Source organism: Dromaius novaehollandiae, chromosome 7 (genome assembly GCF_036370855.1).
Source record: "Dromaius novaehollandiae isolate bDroNov1 chromosome 7, bDroNov1.hap1, whole genome shotgun sequence".
Lineage (NCBI taxonomy): Eukaryota > Metazoa > Chordata > Aves > Casuariiformes > Dromaiidae > Dromaius > Dromaius novaehollandiae.
This window is the reverse complement of record NC_088104.1, coordinates 32,756,102-32,783,471: the sequence shown is the minus strand read 5'-3', so window position 1 is coordinate 32,783,471 and position 27,370 is coordinate 32,756,102. Positions and strand designations below refer to the sequence as shown.

The following is a 27,370-nucleotide window of genomic DNA, read 5'->3' as shown; positions in this document are numbered from 1 at the left end:
GCCGAGGCGGCGGTGGCGAGGCTCCCATTGGCCCTCGGGCGGGCCGCGGGGTCGCGTCTTCGCGGATATTTCCCGGCACAGGCGGCTGTCGCGGCGCAGACCTGGAGCGCGGCCTCGTCTCCGAGTAAGTGCGGGCGGCGCGCGGGGGCCAACGGCCGCGGCGGGGCCGGAGGGGGGAGGGCGGGGCGCAGGGAGAGAAGGGGGGAGCTGCCGCCGCCGCGCCCGCCTGCCCTGGCACCCGGCCCGCAGGGAGCCGCGGGGGGGCGGGGCGGGCTCCCAGCCGGCAGGGACAGGTGCCCTGCGCCCGGCGCCGTCTGCGAGCGCCCGCTTTCCCGGCGGTCAACTAGGCAGCCCGAAGCGATACTAAAAATGAGTCGTTACGAGACGCTCACAGCGGAGCTAGGTGGTGGTAGCGCTCAGCCGACGAGGAAGGAGCCCTCGAGCGCGGCCGTTCGCCAGGAGGCGAAGCCCTGTCGCCTCACGGCGGGACCGGAGCTGCTGCTGGCGGTACATGAGCCCCACGGCTGTGGGGCAGGAGGTGATCTGGAGAAGGGGCTCCCTGCCAGGCCCGTGCTCCCCACAGAGGGGCACACGGACGGCGGCTGCATCACCAGTACCCAAGGGGAGACGAAAGAGCAAAGCAGGCGTTCCCACCTCGCGCACCCCGCTTGTCAGTGCCAGGCTGAGCCCTCTGCACCACCAGTCTCGGTCACAGTTTCTCCACAAGTGGTACGGACTTCCTCCCCACTTCATCAGCGTTTCCCTGCTTGCATCTCCAAGGATCATATTTGCTACACTATCACATTGCTCTTTAACCCACAATTCAGATGGTCCTTTGCCAAGCTTCCTAAGCCCTTTTGCAATTTGGTTGCTTTAAGACACAGGAGGACTGGAGTATCTTACAGCTTTCTTTAAGCAGTATAAAAAGAAAAAAAATAAAATAACTTCATGTGTTTAGATACACCCTTCCAGCTTTCCTCACCTATGTCATGCTTTAACTGTTTGCCTTGGTGCCACTACAGTGTATTCAAATTAACTGCTGTGTTACCTATAATTGGAATCCTGCCCACACCAAAGAGCCCCAGAGCCCTTACTTTAAACATCGCAGCATTTTTACCTCAGGCTTACTTCTCCCACAGACTATATGCAGCACAGCAGCTGAGGAATCTGGCATACAAACATTAATGGATTTGGCTGCAGCCCACATATAAGGTACTCCTTCACCCCAGAGGATGCACTGTCCTTTGGATAGGTCTTATCACCTTTTTGAAGAGGTTACAGATGCAAGTGGGCTTACATGTCTCCACCTGAGCTCAGCATCTCTTCCCTGGACATATCTTTGCCTGCCACTACTGCAAGACATTAACCTGCAGCCCAGGAAGGAGGAGGTAACTGTTTGTAGCAAGAGTCCATACATCAGAGCTAACAGCCATTTCGTAATAAAAGCACTGACTGTACAGCATGGCTTCTCTCAGCCATACTAGTTAATTCTAGATAACCCATGTCTACTGCAGAGAGGACAAATTCAGCATGAAAATCTGATTATAATAACTAAAACATAATATGAAGAGAACATGTCTCAAATACTTCTCCATTTAAAGCAACCTGAGGTCTAGACCATCTTCAGAGCAGGTAAGTACAGACACACATAGTACCTAAAAGTGAGCCGCTAGAGGTTCCCTTGGTTTTTCAGCCATACTTCTCCCACCTCTGGGATCAGTGGGGAGTATATCTGCACAGACAAAACAGGATCTCAATCCTGCTGAGTACAGGTATAGGGCACACAGCTACTCATACATGCGTATGAGTGTAGGGATACTCATAGGGATATATCCCCTTAACAAGGACTAAGGAAGAAAACATAGAAAAATAGTAACACTACCAGTACCCTAAGTGCTGTGAACAGGGATTCAAAGCAAAAAAGAAATGCAAGTTTCCATAAAGTGTGATTTAACTTTGAGTTATTTTTCATGAAATAGTATGGTGACTGTCTTAATTTGCAATTTTTTTAGAAAATTAAAACAGGCATGGAAAAAGTCATATTCAGTTCTTATGATTAGCTTTTTCTGTTACATCTGAAAACAAAATACGTTTTTGTTTGCTGAAAACACTTTTCCTTCCTGCTCATTCAATTTTGCCCTTTTTAATGAGAACTTTAAGTGAGTGACTTTTCACTAGTTCAGTCCAAATATTAATCATTTACATTTTTTTTTCCAGGATGACTCAGTGGTATCAACTGCAGCAACTTGATTCCAAGTTTTTGGAACAAGTTCACCAGCTGTATGATGACAGCTTTCCTATGGAAATCAGACAGTACCTGGCGCAGTGGCTGGAAAACCAAGACTGGTAAGCATGAGGGACTAGTGGTGATGTGCATAGAAATTAACTTTCAGGTTACATGACAAGCAGTTCTCCCATGCAGAGTCACAGGCAGCAGAGAAGTGCTGGGGAAGGAAGCCGCTCGGTAAACCTTTGCTGGTAAGGACATCCAGTAGCTGTGCGTCTGCTACTCTTTGTTCCCATCCCTCTTCAGGGTTTTCTAGAGGGGCCTGATATCTAGACTAAGTGTATTCCCATTTTTCCTTTGATTGGTCTGTCATGGAAGCAGCTGTTTTAGGACAGACATGTTACCTTGGTGTCTGTGTCTCACTGTTTTCTGGCTTTGAACTTTTGCCAAGATGTGTACGGAGCGTCTTCTTGTAAAACTGAGTTACAACATGCACATGCATCAGGTTCGCTTTCGGCTTTCTGATGCTCATGGAACGCGTGAATGAAATTACACAGTATGTGGCAAGAATACTATAGAGGAAAACACAGCATTTCTGAATCACAGAAAGTGAAGTTAAGAGGGAATGGAACTTGGTTGCATTTACAAGTGATTCTTACTGCTTACAAACTACAACTGGAGTCAGGGAGAAAAATAGTACACTATTTTGTTTCTTGAACACCTGTTGAAAGCATATTTAACACAAGCATGCCTTAAATTGTTCTAGGGAACATGCAGCCAACAACGTATCTTTTGCTACGGTGCTATTCCATGACCTGTTGTCACAGCTTGATGATCAATTTAGTCGATTTTTGATAGAAAACAACTTCTTGCTGCAACACAACATAAGGAAAAGCAAACGTAATCTTCAGGTATGCCTGGGGCATATGCTTGTACATTTGCTTAGATTGTTTCAGTTGTAACAATTGGATCCCTCTAAGACTACCTTGACATGAGATATTTTTGCAGAATATTTGTGAGAAACCTAATTTAAGTCAGAATTTAAACATACTCTATTTTGGTTTTTAATTGTTTACAGTTAGAAACTGTTTCTGAGAACTGTAGAAATAAAAAAGTTGTACTTTGTAAGGTATTTACTCCATGTACTTGGCAGCACTTCTATAAATGAAGTTTCATTTACCTTACCCCTTCCCAATCAATTTCGTCAGTATCCCAACAAGTCTTTGGTGCAGCAGAAAAAACACAGGGGGAAGCAGGGGAAGAAATCCTTTCCATGTAACTACAGAACCACAGTTGATAGCAAAGGACTTGTGATGAGATACCACTTCTGCACACCATATTGTACTGACAAAGAAAAGGACCAAAGCAGTTTGCGTAGAGTATGGCACTGCAGAATATATCCATAGCTGATTTCATTATTTTTCCTTAGCTGGTCTTCCCCTCCTCTCTGTTCTTTAAAAGCCTGCAAAAGGAGCTACTGTAGGGCTCTGTACTGGAGTATCTTCCACAGAGTCACCCTTCCTGCAGCCTATTCTCACATAGCTAGCTTATCCTCACCACAGATCACCACTGGGGAAGTGTTTTCTGAGGAGGGCAGGAGAACATGACCACACTGTGCTTATCTCATTATAACTGTATACCAGCAATGATAGAAATCAGTCAAGAAGGCAGGGACAGCTCAGTGATTCCTGGGGCAGTGGCATCTTGGGCAGGGTAGTACTTAATCCAAAACACATTTCAACCTTATGTATGTAAAATATTGTTTCCAGCCTTGGCCCTGTTCATAAGCTACAGCAAACTTTTCTCTTTCACGTGCCTCAGCAAGAGCTGTACCTGTCAAACTAGAGCAACAACCCTTCAAATCCAGCAGCTACACCTCAAAGGAGCAGAGGTGTGGCTGTCAGGAGAGGATGAGCTCTCCCTATGCCTATAGTGTAGTATCTCCCTTCTCCCAAACACAGCTGTTTACCATTGTTTTGTGTTGAGTCTCATCTCTTTTATACTAATGAAGTAGAATAGCTGGCAAAGTAGTGCATTATTTTAAACAGTGAGAGTTGCAGCTGTTGCACTACTTATAATCTTAGAAGACACCATGGCCTGTGTGTGCCCTTGAAGCTTAAGCAATAGTCACTTGCTAATCTTTTTACCAAGCAGTTTGCTCAAGGACAAGAGATTCAGGGTATGCGTGTTTAACAGACTGTCTCTAATGTCAGGATCACTTCCAAGAAGACCCAATACACATGGCAATGGTTATCTACAACTGTCTGAAAGAGGAGAGGAAAATACTGAACAGTGCCCAGTTGTCAAATCAGGTAATTTAGTCTTGGAATAGCTACTGCTGTTGTATCTGCCCCTTCTATTACTTGAGACAAATGGAGTGGAAGGAAGACTGAAAGAACAGCAGGTCATCCTCCCTCTGCCCAACAACTCGTGTTTCTTAAAGGCATGAACATTGTGAATGAATGAACATTAATATGCACCATTTGCACAGTGTGGATTGTTTGAGCTGTTTGAATCATTTGAAGGGAAAAAGAGGCTGGAAGTAAATCTTATTCCTTTGAGCAGTGTAAAAGCTAAGCTGTTTTTCCATGCTACTGTAGTATAGCTTGATGTGCTCAGGTTTTATTACAGTTTAACAAGTAGGGCTTGTCTTATCTCTAAGAAGATTTTATCTTTTCCTTCTGCATTTTACTCCTGAACTTACTCTGTATTGAGTAGCTGAGCTTTGGTACTTCTCTGGACTGTCTCTGGAAAAAATGATGCGATATTCTTCTTCCCAGTTACCTCTGAGTATTTCTCTCATTATTTCTTTAAGTGAAGTCCATTTCTTCCCTCTGAACCATAGGTAAAGCCATATTATTCTCTGTCCTCATCTGTTCTGATGCTGCATCTTTGTTTTGCAATTAAAAAAAATCTGCAGTTGGGAAAGGCATGCAATCTATATAGCTAGATGTAATCCACTTATTTAGGAACAAAACAATGACTGGCCAAGCCCATTGAGTTTTGATACTGAAATACCTCCCTTATGACAAATTTTTGGCCACATGTTGTAGGGAGTGGGGAGAGTACTTGGTAATAAGCTCAAGCAAGGGAGCTAATGCACTGTTGAGAATAGCTCCTTTAAAAATGCAACTCTGACAAAGCCATTCCCAGATACTTTGCAGCTGCAGTGCACCTTGCTCTGCTACATGACACAAAACCCACACAACTGCCATTCTATCATGCCAGATGTTCTGGGGGATGAAAAAGGGAAATAAGTACTCCTATACAGTGCACTTATTGTTGACACTAGGTACAACACCACACCTTACCTCTGCCTTTTATTAAAGTTTCTCATTTCTGAAAGCTGAGAAGATAAAACGTGAAGCAAGCACAACTATAAGCATCATAAAAGGAGAGTCCCAAATGTTAGAGTATGCTTGGATTGCTTTAGTGGTCTGACTTAAATCTATGAAGAGGGACCTTTCCCAGTTTATAGAAATGAATTCTTTAGATTACCTAAGCTTAAGTTAAAGAATTAATCAGAACAATCCTTACAAAAACATGCATACCAGATTGCCCTGCACTGGACAAAATGAGTTTCTAACATACTAGGTTACCCTATTACACACACCTATTTTGGTTTTTGCTCTTAGCCTGTTTCTCTCTTTTCCCCTTACCCTGTATGGGCATGTCTTACATTTCATGTGGATGTGATTCAACTTTTTCTAGCATTGTTGCTTTTTTCCTTAAAATTACATGAAGAGATCAAACAAAAGAATGAATTTGTGCAAAGAGTAAACAGATTTTTTTAAAGCATTATTATGATTAAAAAAAGGCATAACCACACAAAAGGAAGCTTTTAATCCTGTGTTCTTTGCAAACTCACTTGAACTCTAGTTTATAAAACAAAATCTTGTTATGAATTATCAGAATAACCATGCTTTATTAGCCTATTTGCCAAAAGCCACTAATTTATGTTAATGAGAAAAATACATATTTGCTGTCACTCTTCACCCTGGTATGACTTTGTTGTTGTTCTGCTTGCCTCCCCCAGATGGAAGTGGGGAGCATACAGAACACTGTGATTGGGATGCTGGACAAACAGAAGGAGCTTGATGCAAAAGTTAAGGCTGTAAAAAACAGTGTTATTGTAAGTAAAGTCAAATTAGGACTATATTTAAAGTAGTGATTGTCAATCCATAAATGTTTAAAAACTTTCAGTATATAAAATTGACTTTTAATGGCAAGTAACAATAAGATTGAGATAATTGGTTTTCAACTTTATCACCAGCAAATGTTTGAAAACAGTAAGTAGTTATTTGTCAATAGCTAAGTAATACAGATGGGGCTTTTCCCTCATCTGACTATTTTAGCAATAGGATTACTTTTTAAAATGCCTTCTTGTGCTCAAGTTTTGACAATGAAAGTGTTTAGCCATCAAATGCTAGCATCTGAAGAAAAATTCTAAGAAATTATATACTGACTTTGTTGTTAACTAGAAGCTAGATTTTCAGTTAGCATATAGATAGTTACTGTCTACAGAACAAATAAGGTAGCAACTGGAAGCTTTCTCCAAGCAATACTTGAGCATACGACAGTTTGTCTGAAATGCTAGCTACTGGCCCAAATGTTACCTTCTATAGCCTAAGTTCTCCTAAATTCTGTGGAACTTATATGGCTAGATTGTATGAGAGCTTTTCCATATTTTATTATAAACAGATTTTTGTTAGCAGAGAATGGGGAGGGTGAATAGGAGGCAGTTAAGTTTAGGGGTATTTCTTGTTAAAGAGTTCCAGGAGAAGACATTACTATAAAACAGGAATTTATCTGCATAAATAGCTAGTGTTAGCTAGTTCCTAACCAGTGAGAGTCTTGCATTATATGAAAATATTAAATAATTGTGGCCAACTTGATTCATGCTTTATAGGATGTGGAGCAAGACATCAAGACGTTAGAGGATGTGCAGGATGAATATGACTTTAAATGTAAAACCTTGCAGAACAGAGGTGAGAATCTTATACAGGACAAATCCTATTGCATGCACTTGATAAGAGTAACACTGCTGTCTTATGTCAGGAAACTAAAATTAGTGATAAGCAGTCAAACTTACTGCTCACATCCCTTCTTCATTAATTCTGTTTTATGCTGAAACTTCCTGAAATTGTGTTCTGTGTCTATTCTTAAAAGAAGTAAGACAGCCTGTTGTTTGTTAATATTAGCGTTCCTTTGCACTTTACATCCCTTTGCTGCTAGAAATAGCAAACCCTATGGACTCTAGGACCACTCAACCACGCATCTAAATAGTTAAGTTTGCCATCTTGTTTCACACATGCCTTCCCACTTCAAGTTTGTGAATCCTTATCTACCAAGAGAAGCACATGCAGCTGTGCTCAACACTAGTTTCATTATATAGCCTCATGTTTAGAGACAGATCTAAGATAGAAAATACCTTTCTGTGCAGAAACTTCACATGCTTCCTCTATGCAAGGAAAGAAAAAAAACCCCAAAAAACCAAAAACACATTAGTTTGAAATAGTTAAAGGGTCCTACATTTCTTTCCCCAGACAAATCTAACCCTGTGCCAGGTAAGTTGGTGGGATTTCTGGTGATACAGCCAAGATTCATTATTTCTGACTACTCTGTTCTAGAAAGGCTTTAGTTTCCAACTCAAATTGGTAGTTGGCTAGCCCTCAGCAGATGTGTTTGGAAGATACTAGGAGAAGCACTGACCTCAAGATCTTGCCCTGTTTATACCTGGGGGCTGGTAGCACTTCCATGGGGCAGTCAAGAGCCTCTAACGTAAAGTCAGTAGTCAGCAGAAGCAGTAGCTAGGGAGACTAGATAGCAACTCTCAGGCTGGGCTAACCTCAGGAGGCTGTAAAATGCCCTCCCTTGAAATAACATTTAACTTTAGTTGCCAGGTTAAGTGACATGAATGATTCGTGTTTGAAGTCAGCATGAGGACAAACTTCTGTATTGTAAAAACATACACACACTATCATTATTTTGAACTGGATTCTTGGTATCAGAAAGAAGCAAACTCATGTCTCAGTTATTTCACAAAAAAGGCAAAAAGCCTTTGCTTTGCATTAGTGTGCAAGGTGCACTCTGCCCTTTCAGAAGGGGGAAAAGAGGAACCAAAAATCTAGAAGGCAGAACTTCCTCCCTTAAACTTTAAGGATATACTGCAGTTGACCTTAGCCAGTTAGATCCCCCCCTTCTCTCAGCATTTCTCCTACTCCTGTTCCTACAAGGACACAACCCATCACGCTCCTCACTGCAACTGCAGGCATTCATGGAACTATCTCATCAGGCATCCTCTGGATTTTCTGTGCAAACCTGTAGAGGTGCTTCAGCTTTACAATTTGAACTTATTTTACAGAGCATGAACCCAACGGTGTGTCACAGGATGAATATAAGAAAGAACAGCTGAATCTCAAGAAGATGTTTTTATTACTTGACATCAAGAGAAAGGTAGTGCTCTTTTCTTTCAAAAGGCAACAGCACTTCATTTCAAACATTCATTTTCAGTGAGTTGACATATCAAATCATAAAAAGAAAAAGCTTGTTTATTACTATTACTTGAAGCAAGATTTCACCCTTAGCATTATTACCAAAAATCTGGAATCACTTTAAACTGTTGTGTTTCTCTTCTCCTAGCAACCTTACTTTATCATCATCAGGTAAAGCTGAGAGGAAAAAAATGACAGGAAGTCTCATATTAGTCATGTTCTTGAGGGAAAGATCGTTAAAAAATTGTAGCCATGTTAGAGTTGAATGTGCTCACTAATGTTGCAGTACTCAAATCTAGAGCAAGAACTGGTTGATCCAGTTATCCACTTGGAGGACATGAGATATTAGCTCTTCAGAAGTCAGTGTCACTAAAAATGCATTATTTCTCCATTTTATCTAGCAAATACTCCAGGTAAAAAAGGACTTGAAGAACATCCTCTTTTGACAGTAGCTCTTACTTTGAGGTCCTTGCAAGGTTTTGCAAGACAGTTGTTTTTTTATGAAGTGTCTTTATAAACAGTTGAATCTCATTCTCTGTAGGAAGTGGTGAACAAAATAATACAGCTGTTGAACACCACAGAGCATACTCAGAGTGCTCTTATTAACGAGGAGCTGGTGGAGTGGAAACACAGGCAACAGACTGCGTGTATTGGTGGCCCACCCAACGCCTGTCTTGACCAGCTACAGAGCTGGTAAGTCTCCAGTCAGCAGCTGTACTAGACAGGAGCCTTAAAGTATGCTAAGAAGGAACACCACCAAATCTGCCAGATGTACTGATTATGTTGTACTTATCTATTTTGTCATAGCATAACTTCATTTCAGTGAATTTATTACCTCATGATATCTGCAATGAGCAAGAAGTGTCCTCTGTGCACTGTATAGTCCTTAGGGACAGTCATCTGGCCAGCATTATTACAGCAGAAAAACATGCTAAAAATAATGTGTAATTGTAGGTTCACCATTGTTGCTGAAAGTCTACAGCAAGTTCGTCAGCAGCTCAAAAAGCTTGAGGAATTGGAGCAGAAACTTACGTACGACCCTGATCCCATCACAAAAAACAAACAAGTTCTGCAGGACCGAACATACAGTCTTTTCAAACAACTGATCCAGAGGTAACAGACAAGAAAGATCATTTTGTCATTGTGGAAATGAATACATGGGGAGCTTCTTCCCTTCTGTTCCCTCAATATTTTAGCACACCAACTTTACATTTTCTGAGCTTTTCTCCAGTTTGTCACAAAAACTAAACTAAAGGACCATTTTTGAGATTTAGCCTGTAGGCCTGTAGAAAGGGTTAACAGTCTGTCATCATTTAAGTCAGTATGAGATCTGCTACAATATGCATTGATAACAGAATCAGACTCCTAGTCTATTAGTCCATTTCTTGCTTTTGGCCCCAAACCTGCAAGGAAGCTCAAGTAAACGGAGGCAAGAAGCCATCTACACCAAGCAATGCCCAAGATAAATGTGCCAGACTCTCCATCTGTTTCTTGGCTTATCTTCCTTGATTCCACATAGGGAGTCCAGCTCTACCCATCTACAGGCCCTTTGATGAAAGATAAGCAGGGCATCTACCAGCTTACACCAAGTCCCAATCTGTGAATGCACAGTAGGCAACAATTTGTGCTGCAAAAGATTTGCAAACTGGCAGACAAGAGCATGGGCAGGGACTTATCTACAATAGGTAACCCCCCTATGTGGGGACTAAAACCACTAAAAACTAAAACATAGGCTTTCTAAGTCCCATTCAAATCCTTTGAGTACTAGTCTTCAGTTGGAAAACACTGGGCAGTTTTTCAACTTAGAGGAGCACTAGGTGCATCAGAATAGATCAACCTCAGGAGTTTGTGTCCCATTGGGGATTGCTAGCCCTCATCAGATCTCCTGCTAATTCATCTAGGTCTGTGTTGCTACAGAGCACTGAGTCACAACATTATACCTCTAAGTTTAAGGAGTGAGGAGAATCACTTCATTTGCCATTTTTGGCACTTACAGCTTATACTAGTTACATCACAGTATTTACATGCCATTTGATTTCAGGGAAGTTTGAAATAGCACTCTTTCCTCCCCAAGCCTTTAATGTATTTAGAAAAAAAAAGACAACCCTTATGAAATCATTTATGCTTTCAATTTTTTTTAGCCCTGTTGAAACAAAAGCCAAAGAAATCGATGCACAGACATTGCAAAGACTGAAACAATGAACTGATAAAGTGTACAGTAGTATCAGTCAGTCACCTTTAAGTTTACTTTATATGTAGTTTCTTCTTCCTTAAAATATTAATAAATGTTGTCATCTGTTTTTTCCCCATAGCTCCTTTGTGGTGGAGAGGCAGCCTTGCATGCCAACACATCCTCAGAGGCCATTAGTCCTGAAGACTGGAGTACAGTTTACTGTGAAGTTGAGGTAGGTTTCCCCTTCCCCTTTCCTCTTTTATGGTAAAACTTTCATTTCATTGACTTCCTATAGCCAAGAGGCTTGCACATCTTACATGGTAGGCCGATTGCCCAAGTCAGGGACAGGCAGAAGGGAAGTGTTCCGTGGCTGGGGATGCCTTCCGTCAAAGCTTAATTTGCATTTAAGTTTTTACCCTTTACTAGGGGGTTAGGAGTATCGAATATATGAGAACAACCAAATAGCTGAACAGACACATGCAGACCATTCTGTCATGTGAAAAAATAACTTATTTGCTAATGTCTTATCTCTAGACAAGGAAGAGGGAGCAGTATCTATGGGCCTTGCTAATTTATCCTGTCATTACATCTATACCATCTTGTATGGAGCAGGATTGGGACCCATATATGGCCCTGAGCTGTGCAGTTTAAATATAACCTGTAATAAGCAGAGCTATCGAAGTGTTTTGCAGTTACAGTTTTTTTTTTTTTAATTTCTCTTTCCAGATTGCTGGTGAAATTGCAGGAGCTGAACTATAACTTGAAAGTGAAAGTTTTGTTTGATAAGTATGTTGCATTTTTCTTATCCCTGTGTATACTAATGGTAAGCAGTCCCTGTGCTGAAAAATCCAAAAGGCAATCATGTCTTAGTGTTGGAGTTGGCCAGGAGCATGCTGGTTCTCCATGGCAGCAGGTACACCTTCCCCTTTATTCCCCATTAGAGACATCAGCCCAGAGCAGGGAAGGCCTCAGCTTCCTGCCACCAGCTCTGCTCAAGTTTGTGGAAAGGAGCTCAGTACCGTATCAGTCTGGGCAAAGAGTAGTGCTTGGTCAGCACATGCACTGCAGACCACTTTTCTCTCTCCTATGGATGTTTCACTCAGGCTAGTACTAGCTGAAACCATAGCAGAGAACTCTGCTGTTTCTAGCCCCATACAGCTTCCCTACTTTTCAGTTGTTTCTCAAAAATATTTTACTTTTTGGATAGCCTCTAGTGAGGAATCTGGCTATCCTAAAGCTATCTTTGAGTTACAAACACAGACTAGCTCCCTTAAACAGCATTTGACATAACTGCAAGCTTTCACTGAGTATCTAAACAGACTTCTACCAATCCTTTGTAAGCAAGTGCAACTCTTTATAAAGAACACAGAGAAGATGAATTCAACACTTGTTTTAACGGGCCAGGGATGAGGAAGGACACCTAACAGACTCTCCAAAATCAGGACAGTGGCTGTAAGGTCATAAGAGGGGTTTGTGCTTTTAAAAAAGAAAGGTGTTTTGTCTTCTGATTTGAGTCTTTAGGGGGCATTGTTTACTTGAAACAGCTCTGGGGCCCAGAAACTTGCATGGAGGGTAGGGTTGGGGAAAAAAAATTCTTACAGGGATCTGGAAACAGGGTTTGAGAAGTGCCTCAGATAATTACATGACTTAGTAAAACTCAGAGGTGGGAGAACTGATTCAAGCAATGTAATTTCTTCAGACTGTATGAAAGTACTGTCATTCTCTATCTCCTTTCAGACTTGCTATATTGGTTGTTTCAGAGCAGAATTACAAGCTGTGTAGTAAGAGAACAGACTTACTTCCATAAAGCCGCCATAGCAAATTTTAAGCCTTAGTAAAGATAGCCAATGTGATGCAATGTTTGTTTTGACTGCCAGAACTTACTGCCTTCTCTTTTGCACAAGAGAAAAAGTTTTCACAGAAGCATTTCACCAGTTCTCAGCTGTCAGCTACTAAAACAAATACCCACATTCTGTGTCTGCAGAAGTTTTAAGAGTTTTTTTTTTTTTTTTTTTTTTTTTGACAGAGATGTAAGTGAGAAGAACTCGGTCAAAGGGTATGTGGCACCATGTTTTGACATATTATTATTGCGTAATTTCAATGAATTTGAGGCTCCTAATTCTTTTTCTTCTCTTTGTGAAGGTTCAGGAAATTTAATATTTTGGGAACAAACACAAAAGTAATGAACATGGAAGAATCTACTAATGGAAGTCTAGCAGCAGAATTCAGACACCTGGTAGGGTTTTTTTTATTGCCACATCCAATTGTGCAGGCAGAGGGTGTGGTACAAAGAAGACAAATTGTTCTAAATATTGAAGTCACTGTTTACTTTTGTATTAGAGGAAGTGTGAAAGCTTCTCTTTCTTTTTCTTATCCTTTTTGAAATCTTTGGCTTGTTTGAGTTGTAGTACTACTTTTGATCCTGAAATATAGCCAGAAAGGCAAACAGTATTTGCTCTTGTGATGTCTACATAGTAATGGGTTCCTTGGAGGAGGAAGAGATAAAGAAGCCTAGAAATGCTGGTTTGGGCCCTTCAGAGGAGGGTTTGTGTAAGAAAGCTTGGAGTAGCTTAAAGCTCTTCAAGACTGGAAGAAGAAAATTGTGTAAGGGGGGGCTGCCACAAGAAAATCCGTGCTTTCAGCACACTATGGAACACTGTTGCTCTACTGATGTAAGATAGAGAGATGGGTTGCATCGTAACAACCGGAAAGGAACTTGCATTTAGCCCTGAACCAGCTGGCATGGAATTCCCCCATCCTTTCATCGTCCAGTACAGTCACTAACAACATCCAGAGTTTGTCAAATTCAGAGAGGTATTTTGATAAACCACTGTTTTGTTTGATCCTTCCCGATTTCATCTACTTCTGTTCCTGTAAGGCCTCTCATACAAAGGCATTGCATCATAAGGCTGCAGCAACTATTTTCACAGCTGAATGCTTCATAAAGGATAGTGGTTACCTATGATTTAATCCTTCGTCTTCCACAACTTGGAGCCTCATAAGTGCAGACATTAGTGCAGCAAGTTTCCATCCAGTTAAACAACTAAGGCACACAAGCATTTGCATCCCCTACCCGCTTTCATTTGTGGCTAAAATAGATGAGTGATTTATTTTTTCTTTGTTTTGTTTGCAGCAATTGAAAGAACAGAAAAATGCAGGAAGCAGAACAAATGAGGTAAGCAGCACTTTGTCGGTAGACCTTTTGCATAATAACCAAAAAGTCAGTTGAACACTCGAGACAGAGCTCCACTCAGCACCATGAAGAAACACATCAGATGAGACATTAATAGTAGAGCAGCTCAGTACTTCTAGAAAAAGATCCATCTGCGTAAGAGCCATCCAGAAAAGGGAACTACTACCAGAACAGTCTCTCTTGGACTTTCCCTCATTGGCAGCTAACTGTAATGGGACTTTCCACCAATTACAGATTTTTCTGTGGCTTCTGAATAGCAGCCATAAAAGGGATGCCTAGGCAGTTCCTACTCAAAGGGGCAAACAGTTTGTAGGAAGTTACCGTTGTCTCTTGACTGTAACTTGTAAACTTTATGAAGGCCAGAGCAAGGGATATCCCAGAGCAAGGAGTCTCTAGAGAAGTGAGTATTCTTCATGCTTAGGCAGAGAAGGTTCTGCCATGATGAATTCCTCACAGACCCCCATATAAATGGACTTTTTACCCCTGGAAGTTTTAGTAAAAGGTTAAATATTAGGGTCCTGATAAAGCATCTCGTTGAAAGGTAGGCCGGAAGGAAGAGAAATACAGTTTGTCTAATTTGGGAGACTACTACATTAAAAAAGAAAAGAAAACTCTGCCCTGTGATAGCTATTTTAATTCCTTGAAACATTCATTTGAATGTCTTAGGGAAGAATGATTAATAGGGGACTTAGTCTGTATCAACTATCAGATGCTAAAGGGAACAGTTTTGCAGTACTGGTTCAGCTAGAATAATCAAGTAAGACTGCAATGTTTGTTTCTGAACATTATTTAATGCAATATTAGGAGGAGATAGTAAGGCTACCATCCTCCAACAAGTGTTTCAGATTTTTAGTTAAATTTATGATTTTTCTGTCTTTAAAGGGTCCTCTCATTGTAACAGAAGAACTTCACTCTTTGAGCTTTGAGACGCAGCTGTGCCAGCCTGGCTTGGTAATAGATCTAGAGGTATGTCTTAAATAGAAGGTAACTGGAATTAACTCCCTGTAGATTTTCAGAGTGAATGACATACATTTTTTTTAAAAAACTTGTATATTAAGCACTTTCCGTTATTTCCAAATGCACAGATGACACTTCACAACATCTCTGCATAGCAAGAATGCTCTCCAATCTCTGTGTAAGAAGCAGGGGAATATACTTTGCAAAACATCTGCTAACTGTGTTTTAAGTTCTCTAGATATCAATTTACACTTATTTCAGAAGCAGTGTATGAACTGTTATTAGTAAACATGCTATAATAACTAATATTAAGTGAAAGCCACTGTCAAAATTATCAGACAAGTCACTTGAATCTTCCTTTCTAGTACTTCATCATACTGAAATTCTCACCACTGCATGCAAACTTTGAGTGGAAAAGTTTAGTTATGATCACAGGGAATTGTAATGGAAACTCATCTGTAGATAGTCTAGAGGACTGCAGCAAGAGTATGGAATAGCCTGACATGTTTCCTCCTGTATCTTTCAGACCACATCCCTTCCTATTATTGTGATCTCAAATGTGAGCCAGCTGCCAAGTGGATGGGCTTCTATCTTGTGGTTCAACATGCTCTCTACTGATCCCAAGGTATTTGCAAAAACAAACCAACCAAAAACCTATGCCCTTCTTGGTCCTTTTTATGTGGAAGAACTTCTTCCACAGTTCCTAACTCTATATCAGAAGTACTATGTGAAATTTTCAAGGATTATCTTTATATAAAGTGGTTTATGCAGTTTTTTCCAATGCAGATGATTTCCTTAATGGCTTTCAGATGTGAAAGGGAAGGCAGGGTGAATTATTTCTCCTGTCCTAAGAAAAGCAGTGTTTGGAACACATGTAAGGATGTTATACATTGTATTCAGCATATACAGCATACAATGAGAAGCCAGATACATAATTGAGAATTCAAATCCACTGCACTTGATTAATGTAAGCATTCTTCCATTGGGTAATATTAATGTCCAAAAGCAAGCACTTTTCCTGGTAAAGAGTGCCCATCGGAATAGCAGCCTTCTTTTCCAGATCTGTCTCAAGCTGACATCCATTCCCAAATCTGCATTTTTTTGGTAGGATGCACTTATGCAAAGTTTTCCCCCCTCCATTCCAAAATTACCTAACTATATGTTTTATTTTCCCCTGCATTCTAGAACTTGTCCTTCTTTCTGAATCCACCCTATGCAAAGTGGTCTAAACTTTCTGAAGTTTTGAGTTGGCAGTTTTCTTCTGTAACAAAGAGAGGACTTAATGCAGATCAGTTGAGCATGCTTGGAGAGAAGCTACTTGGTATGGTCTTATTTCAGCACTCTATACCTTTTGGTTCTACTGAATAAGTAATGGCCTGTTTGTATTGAAGCTATATTTTCTGCATTTAAGATTTTTTACTTCCTCTCAATCCTTTCCCCTCCTCACACAATATTACATGTGGCAGTGAAGTGTTTTCCAGTCTTTAGAAGGGTAGAGTTCAGAAGCAAGTGAAGTTTAACAGGGTACAACTCACATACTGCTTTTGTGATGCAATATTTGACAGAATCTTGGTCTCTAATACTAGCAGTATGAAAAACAAGCTTCCTAATTAAATTTGTTCTTAGAGAGAAGGAAGAAAAGCTGTTTTCTGACATAACTGAAGTCCATAGTATAGTCTACTGACTATGCTATGGAAAGAATTGGGCCCTGAATATAGGCAAGGGCAGCAAAGCTCTAGGTATTGTAGTCACAACATAAGATTTCTTTGCAGTTAGGAAGTGACTACAGAACATGGTTGACATGATTAGAACAAGAGGAAAAAAGCCCACTTGATTGTAACAGGAATGAAGAGACTAGGCCTGCCAGGAGCAGGACAGGAGTTAGAGGCCTGCAAGTCAGCAGAACTGAGACAGCAGAAGTGCTTAGTCTTAGAATGATGTTGTGAGGGTCTACTATACTCCTACAGAAGAGCAGTATGCCTTGCAATTTTCTTGTTTTGGTGGAGAAGAGAGATGAATGATTTGGATCTCTTTCCTGGAAGTGTTTTAAAACTGAGAAGTGCTACATGTAGCAGTGTAGCAACTATCAAAATGAATTGGATTCCATTATGCAAGTCCATGTTGCTCTGTGTGGCCTGTTAAAATAGATTTTTGTCGTTCTTAGGCAGTGAATGTTTCCAGAGGGAAACCTTGCAAGCCATTGTGCTCTCCCTGCTTTAGCCTTGGAAATACAGTAGCTATTCATTTCTTTCTTAGCCCAAGAGCTAAGAGAGTTATAAACAAACACTCAGATCTTGGTGCTATAGGTAATTTACTTTCCATAAGTAACTTACTCAGTGTGACTGAAGTCAGTTTATTCCGTTTAGGGCCAACAAGTGGAGGATCTCATGATGGCCTTATTCCTTGGACAAGATTCTGCAAGGTATGAACTCAGTTTAAAAATTGAGACAGAATACAGAGCTTTGTTTTGTTTTTCAGGATGCTTTCTTTTTCAGTAGTTTACACTAATTATTCTAGAGTTCCTGTAGTTGTAAGGGGTTTTGGTGGGGGGGTTAAAGTAGCAGGGGAAGGAGGGAAAAGGACTTGTAACAGCAAGTGGTAGATGATTTTGAGATGGCTATTAATAGAATAGTTTTCCTTTTGTAATCACTACCAAAAGCATCAGAAAACAGCAATATGAGCATTTCTTCCATCTTAGTGAAAAGCATTTCCCAGACCAGGAGCAGCAGAGTTAGGGTGAGGGTTAACACAGGGTAGCCAAGAGGGTTAGCATGACTGTAGAAAGCCACATCATGAGATTTCATAACCCTGGCTGCAGCAGTCTGCAGTAAGATAGGATGACTCTTCCCCACACTTCGACTTTAAACACTATGATATGTGTTGGTATGAATAAGCAGCAGGTGACAGGAACAAGGAGCAGAGCCCAGGGGAAAACAGTGGCAAACCTCTGGTGACCTGCAAGCACTCAGGTTCATTAGTAAGGGCCTGTCCAGAGGAATGGAAATCCAAGTCCAAACAGAAGGTGGCTCTACCCTCTAACCCATTCTGCCAAGGAACCTGCTTTAAAGCCCTATAGAACAGGTTGAGTGTCCGAGAGCTCCAGTAAGGGCAGTGCCCAGGCTGCACTCAGAGCCTTTTCTGCCTTCTTAACCCAGTATAGCTGCATGAAAGGTGTCTGATCACATTTGTGGATACCATAGGCTCAGGCAGGCCTCTACCCAACATCACATTGCTGCTTGCCTTAAGATCCAGTATATGCTTCATTCTCAATAGTCTACTTCAAAAGGACAGAAGCTATGAAGCTAAGAGAAAGTGGAAAAATGGCAAAGAACAGAAGGGGGAGAGCAGAGGAGGGGGAGGAAAAACACAGCTAGGAAATGCACAAAAGCAGGAAGATGCTGGCACCTGTTAGGACAGGATCACAAGCCTGCTTGCTTCCCCTTCCCCCCCCGCCCCCCAACCTAACAAGACTTGCATTTCATTATCACTATTCTTCCCCTCCCCCACTTTTTCCACACTCTGAATTTCAGGAAAATATAAATGATAAAAATTTCCCCTTTTGGCTGTGGATTGAAGGAATCTTGGAGCTTATTAAGAAGCATCTCCTGTGTCTCTGGAATGATGGGTAAGATCTGAGTGGAGTTAACAAAGATGTGGTCATTGTCTCAAGCCTTTCACTTAGGCTAGCAGGTGCATCCTCAGGCTGTGATGTTGTTTGTGCTGTTATTTTGGGTCCAGCAAAGTGGAACCTGCAACCAAAAGGGTCTAGGAAAACAAAATTCTAATAGTGAGGACATCTCTATTGATGCAACTGCTTAAGTAAAAGTGTCAGATGGTCATCTGAGGTGCCACTAAAACCACAGAAGAGCAGTGCCTTGGATGTTAGAATATAATTGAAGCAGAGGCAAAAAAACCTTTCTTCACACCCTAGAACAGACCCTCTTTCTGTTTGTCAGGGAAGACTAAAGTACAAAGAATAATTCATAAAGAAATCATCCATAGTAAACACACACACAGCCCAGCATTTGAGAGCCTGTAGGTGGCAGCAGCCAGACTCTGAACTTTTTACTAGTAGTTTGAGTCCAGAAATTAATCTTTACTGATTTTTAGAGTAGAAAGTAGTAAGACTGACAGATTGAAAACCAGTTCCATTTGCCCTTTAACACTGGGTTGGTAAACCTTGAATTCTGGTATTGCTGCAAGAAGCAGATTCAGCCAAGGTCACAATCCTGTATTTTAGTTGTTTGTTTAGGTTCAGCCATATTATGAAACCCTGTGCACAGCTTGCTCACAGCAGAGCATCCTAGTATCCTGCAAGTCTGCAGAATCTACAACAGCAGAATTACTCTGTCTTGCTACATTCAGGCTCCAAATTATTAACTCCTACTTTCATATGAGAGTTTTATCTAGTCTGTGTACTATACAGCCTTGTTTCACTGCCTGAAGTGCAGCAAGCAGATGACAAACACCCAACAGAACTTCGCATTTGTCAAATCTAGAGGTGCCAGAATCACTTAAGCTAGCGTACTAACTTGTGCATGCCTGCCTTCCTCCCCGAGCATGCTTTGCCCATCTGGGAGATATCCACTCCAGCTGTTTCCCAGTCATATCCATAAGCCAGGGAAACTGGCACTTCTGAGCTCAGGCATTTCTGATCAGGGTAGAGACTGTGCTTCTCTCGAGGGGCATGTGAGCAGCACTTATGAGCAGTGCAGGTCTACAGAGGTGTCTAGCTTCTGTTAAGCACTGCAGAAGGAGCTGCTGGGCTCTCTGCACTGCCAAGAGATCCCATTTTCAGACTTTAGTCTAGGTATTTCTTAGATCCATGGGCTCCAGTGCCAAGGGAACCTTTGTCATTGCTACTGAAGCAGAGTTGTAGTTCTCTCCTATTTTATGTTCCATCTCGGTATGGTTGTGTACCTACAGGATGCTTTTTGTATATGGCTTTGATTATATACAGTCTCAAACAGCATTACATTGCCTCTTGGTTATGAGCAATCCCCCATCTAAGTGTTAATTAGGAAAAAAAAAAAGCAAGTTAAATCCTAAATGTGATCAAAATCAGATTTAGCAGTTACTCCCTTTTTTTTTTTTTTTTAAATAAAGTCACAGATCTTTGTTTTTTCCTAGGAAGGCAAAAAGGGAAACTGAAGGGAAGAAACACTGCAAAGATACTTGAAAAGAAAAGACTGACAAATATGTAGTATTCATTAGGATAATGACTCCCCTTGTATACAAAGGAATAAGTAGTACAGCCTCAAGAACACTTACCTTTCTTCCACTTCATACATGGGGGACGGGAAGGCAAGAGTTTATCATTTAAGGAGGTATTTACTACTCAGAATACATTTGTTATCTGAACCACACTATTTTAGAAAAACAGAACAAAAACAAGACACAGCTTACAGCTCCTGAAATTTCTAAGTAAAAACTATTGCTTATTTAGTAGTTTGTGTAGAGAGCACATTCCCTAACTTGATGTGCTGCCATATAGTTACTGTTCAAAACTTTATGGAATATTTTGAGGAATAAGCAGTTCAAAGGAATTCTGACCTTTTGAAGAAAGGCATTTGGGGCTTGAATAGGGTTATGATCTGGCACTGGCTTGTATGGCTCCCCTTCCCCCCAGTACCTGTTCAGACTGGTCCATTAGCTGTTATTATTACAGTGGCCTTCTTGCCTACACTAAGCACAAGGAAGTCTGGTGGTTGAAATAGCACAGGCAGAACAGCTTCTCTGGGAAATATGGACAAGGAAATTAAAAAAAACCCACCACCTGTATGGGTGTAATCTGATAACAGGCAAGCTTAGTTTGTTTCGTCTGCCAAAAAGAAAAGTAGCAACTGTTCCTTAATACACTTTCAACATTAAAGCTGCTATCTAGCACCTGACCATGGTGCACACACCTAACTTGACTTCTGCTTCTATACCCCAGTTCTGGTAGCAAAAGTCAATTTTTCATATTCAGAGTTCAGACAAGCCACCAGGCAACAGAGAGAGAGTGGTGAGGGGAAGCTGTGGTGATTCATGGCTTCCACAGTACAACTCTAGCCTTCCAGTGTTACTGCTACTTTCCCAGCAGTTCCTAGGACAAAGCCTTCTGTAAGCTTGCTATGAATACTTTAGGGTTTTTTGTTTTTTTTTTTAAGTGATAGAAGCTTTCTAAGTTTTGCTTGCTAGACTGGTACAGCTTGGATTTCATGTTGAGAGGTAAATCTGATTTTTTCAACATTACAGCTGCATCATGGGTTTCATCAGTAAAGAGAAAGAACGTGCTTTGTTGAAGGACCAGAGTCCAGGGACATTTTTACTAAGATTCAGTGAAAGCAGCAGAGAGGGTGCCATCACATTTACTTGGGTCGAAGGATCTCAAAGCGGTAAGCCAGTAATAGAGAATATCTTTGTCTTCAGAACATAAGCTTACATCAGAACAAGAAAGTTTCTTGCTCTTCTCTTCCACGCTGAGCACTAATGCAGGACACCACCCTAGTAGTACCATCCTTACAAGCAACAGGCCACAAACCACAGCAGACACGTACCTTAGCTGCCATAGTTCATAAGGCACACCGTAGATGGTTCAGAGTTTCAGCCAGGACTAGAAACCCTGCTCAGATACTACTTTTGGCCTAGAAGTTTGTTGAGGACAAACTGCCTTGACAGCCTCCCCTGCCTACTTAAGTTCCCTCTTCTCAATACACTGTTAGCACATGCACATCTGTCTCTCCCTTCATGTCCTTATCACCTTCCTGGTCAGAGATTTCTCTCCTGTGGCAGTTCACTCTATCTGCACCCTGCTCCCCATACTACTGTGCTTCCCCCCTTGCCTCACCTGGTACACAGTATTACTTTCTTAGACTGCTTTCTTTTACTCATTGTCCATCACATTTGTTCCTTCCTTTCCCTGTTCTCCCCAGATAATTCACATATTCACTTACTTCCATCTCCTAGTAGTTCTTCTTGTTCCTGTTTCCAGAAAGGGACAGATGAACAGCTAAGCTCCTCTGGTAGCTAGAGTGCTTCTCTCACCCTCTTTCAGAGACCCTAGGAACTCAGAAACTTCAGCATGACAAAATCACCTCTGAGTCTTATCAGGGTCCTTCCCCCTGCCAATCATTCTACTTAAATGACCTGACCTGACTTCCCCAACCCCCCACCCCACCCCACCCCCACCCCCACCATGCCACAGCTGTTGACACTCTATTTGACTAAGCCCAAGATCTACAGCAGGTGGAGAGAGAAACTGCTTAATATAATTGGATGAGCTCCTCCTTTTTTTTTTTTGCTACCTTCATACCTGAGACACTCAAAGATGGAAAAAAGAAGTGAGAGTATGTGGAGCTTTAGGGGAGTCTTTATGTTTCTCTCTTTTTGTAAGAGCCCTGAGGTCTATTAGGATCAAACTTCCTAGTAGGTAATAAGGTTTAAATAGTCTCTTCTGGAAGCAAGCTGAAAAGGACTATTTACAGTAAATGGTAGGACAGCTTGCACTAGAGAAACATGGCAGTTAATTTCTATGGAGAGGTCACCCCAAAATGCACAAAGAACCATTACTATATGCTATCCCCCCCTCTCCTTTCCTACCCTGCAGAACAGTGGTGCTCACTTTGAAAATGGATGTTGTAAATGGTTATGCTGCGTGGGAGGTTCATTCACATAAGCCTTCTGTTCACTTGACCTCTGAATTTGTGGGTGCAGCTGCACTTTCTGTGAGCAGTTTCTCATAAAGCTTTGAAACCATCTTTAAGTCATCTTCTCTCATTTGTAGAGCTGCAGTTCCACTCAGTAGAACCATACACCAAGAAGGAGCTTTCTGCTGTTACTTTCCCTGATATCATTCGCAACTACAAAGTGATGGCAGCTGAAAACATTCCTGAAAATCCACTGAGGTTTCTGTACCCAGATATACCCAAAGACAATGCCTTTGGCAAATACTACTCCAGACCTAAGGAGGGTGAGTGCTATAACTGGCTAATGTGGTGTAAGCATGCAGTTTATTCTTCAGATACTTCAGCAATGGATAATTCTGTAGCATATAAAGAAAGGGTAGCAATTGGACTGAAAGTCTTGGCCACCTAACCTATGCTTGAGTGCTTCTCAGATGAAAAGTGAGAATAGGCATCTGAGCAATTTAGAAGGTTACGAAAAAAAAAAATCTGTTTTTAAGGAGGCAGAGCATGACATATAGTCAGATCAAAAACTGAGAACAGAATTGTTTCTGGCCCTCTAACTCAGTTTTTATGAGAGATACAAGGTCCCGCTAACAGCCAGAACCGTGACTATTGCACTGCACTGATACTGGCTGGCTAGGCCTTGCAGCACATATTGATACACCTCCAGGAAATGTTAGGGGAGGTTTTTGTTCCCCATTTTCTACAGGGGAAAAGGAAAAACTGACCAAAGAGAAATGAATTAACCATAGTGCTGTAAAATGCATGAGAGAGACTTGCATATTATCTGGGTGACCAGCTTTATTTCTGAAACAATAAAGATGGGCAATGTGAGATAAACTTGCTAAAAACAGCTGCTTTTTTTTTTTCCTGCTTTTTTCCTCTCCTTGAAGCCGCAGAGCCTATGGATTTGGATAGTCCCAAGGGAAATGGCTACATCAAGACCGAGTTAATCTCTGTATCTGAAGTGTAAGTTTGCACAAAAATGCTGGATTTCTAGGAACTTAATGTAATTTTTCAGCTGTAGTTTGTGTGTCTCCACAATATTTAAGGTGCAGGTGTCCCTATTAAATCTTTTGTCTCCTTCTGCTGAGGCTTGAGAATGTGGTCACACCATATTCATGCACTGCTGTGATTGAAAAACTTACTATTTTTAGGTAAAAACCCTAGAAAATTACTGGCAGTTGTAATGACATTATTTCTTGAAAAGCAAGTTCTGAAAGACTTGTCAAGTTGAATGTAGATCACTGAGTATTCCTAGCTTTCGCTTAAAGCCATGCTGGCTTTGCAGAGCACGGTGTGTTTATCACTGGCTCAGTCTCCTGTGAAGGTGATCCCATTAGTGGAACTTTTGGACTCAGAGCCAGACATGGTAGCCCAGCTGTGTCCCACTTTATTTAAGGCCATCCTTGCTCTTCTCTTTGTATCAGCCACCCTTCTAGGCTCCAGTCTCCAGAAAATCTCCTCCCCATGTCTCCTGAGGAGTTTGATGAGGTATCTCGGATGGTGGGCCCAGCAGAGATTGATACGGTGGTATGTATTACAAAACAGAGTTTTGGGGAGGGGATGTTGAGTTGCAACAAAGTGGGGGTTTTTTTGGTTTTTTTTTTTTGGTCTCCTTCAAATACTTCAAACATTTAATGCAAGCTAATACCTCCGTATGCTCTCTTCAAATGGGTAAGAAAAGCTGGGAATCTGGACAGTTAAACATTCTACTAGTGTTTGGAGGTGACTTACCCAATGCTATGAGTTTTCTTCTTCATACTTTCTTGTGGTGATAGGAGTGAAGAAGAGGAGAGCAAAGTTTCCTGTCTTTGTCTTGTAGGGGGAAGAAAGGAGGGGATGAAGGAGTAGGCTGTAGTTCTTTGTGTGGTATTTAGGGAGTGGAAGGGAGGGTGCTATTTGGGAAGGACATGTTTGTGTTCAGTAGTTAGCAAAGACTGTAAAGTATTGGGGCTTTACTTGGTTTGAGTTGTAATTGTTAATATGTGCTTTTCTTCTTACAGATGTGTGCAGCATATTCAACTTAAATTTTGAGCTCTCTACTGCATCATTAGCACAGCTGAGTAGCTTATGCCTCTGTCATCTTGTTCCACAGTCAGCAGCTTAGCATCAAGCTTAATTTCAATTCTTTTGGAAGGCTCTGGCTATTTCATGGCACATCAGTTTCTCACTGTGAAGGTCCAGTAGCCATTTTTAATCTGTTAACTAAGATATTTAAGTAGTAAGAATATAAACAGCAGTCTGAGTAGCCTTCTTATGTGCATTTTTCCTCGTTTGTGAGTTGTTAAAGAATTTTTCTATTAACAAGATGCTGTGCCAGAGTGCAGGAAGAGAGGGAGAATACTTATCTTTTCAAGAGAGGAGTAGGAATGAGAGAGGTCCTCACCAAGGACATTGAGACAGATGGGAGAAACGTGGATTTTTGTTTAAGTGAAACAATCAAATTTAACATTTAAAATAGTTGGCTGTACATAGAAGGCTTCAAAGGAGAGACAGTTCTTTTTCGGAGACTGTGTTCAGAAAGCTTGCACCATCTCCCAATTCTACATCTAAAAAAGTTTTGCAGCTTTGAATTTTCTACTTCTAAAAAAAGTTTTGCAGCTTTGACTTTTCTCCAACAGCATAAAAAGGGGAGCAGAGAAATACTCTGCAAGTATTATGCTGCACTGAATCTGTATATTATTAAAGTCTGTCTCAGCTCCATCTTTTTTTAAGGGCATGGCCTACTGCTCTGCAGGAGAACATGATCCATAAAAGTACCTGCATTTCATTTTTGCTTGCTTCTTAATGAAAGGTCTTTTTGAAAGGTCTTTGCACAATCTTTTTCACAAAGAACACTTTTTGGAAAACAGCTTAAAGCTGCATTGGCACATGTTGAGCATGCAGGTCACCACGTAGAGTTAAGATTGAAGCCTTAGAAAGCATGACTGCAGTCTGCAAATAGCACTGTCAAACAAACTGAGAACCTACTCTTAGAGTACAAAATGGGTTTGAGTTTGCTACTCACATTGCTTAACCTCCCAAGATAGGATCTGGTCAGTAGTATCTTTTCTTTTTACAGTAATATCATCTCCCTAATTTAGGTTATAACAGGTGGCACAGCACTTAATTTTCTTATGCAGTATGAACCAGGGCATTTATTTAACTGTGGATTTGAATAGCTATAAGATGCTACAGGCTTTGATGAAGAAATGTATTTGCAGTTGGGGAGAAGGCACAGGAAAGTGAAGTTAAATTTATATTGAGTAATGGTTGCAGGACATGCAAACTTGAGTGCTTAAAGGATGTAAGAGGAGCAACAGATTTGTTTCTCAGCACATTCAAAGATCCTTCACAACTCACAGTTAAGAGACAGGGTTGTCCTAAGCAGATGGTGCCTTGGACCGGTGGCAGGTGTTATCACACAGCTGATGAGAGGGACCGCAGAACCTGCTGGATTCCATGCCTGTGGTGCAGGTGCTACTCCTGGCCCTACTGCTGGCCATTCCCACCGCCTGGGAGGACAGCACTGGCACATGTGACTTACAGAGGCTGCAGAGGTATTTTTCTACCATTGATATGCTGACTCAATTAGCCACCTGTTAGAAAATAAATTACTGGTTGAATTTGGGGGCATTGTGCCCAGGAAGACTGAGGTACCCCCTGCAAAAGCTAGAGAGGAAAGAAATTCTTAATGGATCTAGGACATACAAAGTATGTACTTAAATGGAAAGTGTCACCAAGTTGTCTTATTTTAGTACCCTAGGTTACTGAGGTTAACAGTGGTACAGAATACCACAGTAGGTGACCTAGTACTTTAGTTCTATTAAATAGCTGAATGTGTATCTTCTGATTTTAATATGGAATCAAACATCTGTTCTTTGAGCTGCAGCTTGTACTCATGTTCTGTATGCAAGTTCTTGTTCTCAGTACTTTTATATTTTATCTAATGGAGTCATATTTTCTTGTGAGATTTAAAGCAATGGCCTTATTATTCATGGTTTCATCTTTAAATGGCAATAGTTGTAAAAGCAGTGGTTTTTTCCAGTGGAATATTAATTCTTTTGCCATTTAAAATAAACTGAAGTGTCCATTGGCACTTTTGTCCTTCCTCTTGTGTTTTAGTTATTACTGTTTTAAAGGTGCATCTTTGAGTTTACTGCATATTTCAATTTAAACTTGTTTTTGCTACTAAGCAGTTTTATCTCTGACTTAAGGCAATAGAAATGTTTTTAATCAATTGCATTGTAGCTAATCAGTCTGCATGACAGAGTTCTCAGCATATGGCTTCAGAGAAGGGGCTGTTAAAATAATTGTTTTATTACTGCGTATTTCACATCACTGTGAATCTTTCAATTACATTAGAAATACAAGTTGGTTCTGTTGAAATGTAAGTTAAACAGGAAAATAATTGAACTAGAGTTTAGCTGTCAGCTGAGTCTGTCAAACTGGCCACTGTTGTATCATTTTTCCTCTGTGGCTGTTAAGTGACATGATCCCTTGTCTCACACTACTCAGACTTTTATACTACTTTACACAGGCAGAAGAATAATAAAAGGAAAAAAACTGTTGGTGAGATAAGGGATAGGAGTGAAGAGTAGGCAAGAGAAAGATGAAGCCATTGAGGGAATGTGGCCAAACAAAAAGCAACCAGTGAAATGACATGGTTCTAAGAGT

The 27,370-nt window shown here is 41.0% G+C and overlaps 1 protein-coding gene across 3 annotated transcripts; it reads left to right on the top strand.

The window, feature by feature from the left end:
- Positions 1–26,804, top strand: STAT1 (signal transducer and activator of transcription 1). Of its 3 annotated transcripts, XM_064515102.1 has the most exons (25): positions 30–124; positions 1,140–1,388; positions 2,218–2,346; positions 2,994–3,138; positions 4,441–4,539; positions 6,264–6,359; positions 7,137–7,215; positions 8,592–8,683; positions 9,263–9,414; positions 9,676–9,834; positions 11,034–11,126; positions 11,621–11,680; positions 12,921–12,950; positions 13,037–13,130; positions 14,028–14,069; positions 14,970–15,053; positions 15,571–15,669; positions 16,230–16,365; positions 17,411–17,466; positions 18,575–18,669; positions 21,282–21,421; positions 22,810–22,995; positions 23,605–23,680; positions 24,142–24,244; positions 24,718–26,804. In XM_064515102.1, the coding sequence occupies exons 3-25, from the start codon at positions 2,219–2,221 to the stop codon at positions 24,739–24,741; spliced, it is 2,268 nt and encodes a 755-aa protein (XP_064371172.1). In that variant the 5' UTR covers positions 30–124; positions 1,140–1,388; position 2,218; the 3' UTR covers positions 24,742–26,804. The 3 variants fall into 3 exon arrangements, with proteins under 3 accessions (XP_025955048.2, XP_025954902.2, XP_064371172.1); XM_026099263.2 differs by lacking the exon at positions 1,140–1,388 and having other exon boundaries at positions 1–124; positions 23,611–23,680; XM_026099117.2 differs by lacking the exon at positions 1,140–1,388 and having other exon boundaries at positions 1–124.
- The last annotated feature ends 566 nt before the right edge of the window (positions 26,805–27,370 follow it).

Excerpts from the sequence above, each read along its gene's own strand:
- STAT1 (XM_026099117.2), top strand. The coding sequence starts at position 2,219 with ATGACTCAGTGGTATCAACTGCAGCAACTTGATTCCAAGTTTTTGGAA. Across the intron at positions 17,467-18,574 it reads CTTGGACAAGATTCTGCAAG|GAAAATATAAATGATAAAAA; the intron begins GTATGAACTCAG and ends TCTGAATTTCAG. Across the intron at positions 23,681-24,141 it reads TTAATCTCTGTATCTGAAGT|CCACCCTTCTAGGCTCCAGT; the intron begins GTAAGTTTGCAC and ends TCTTTGTATCAG.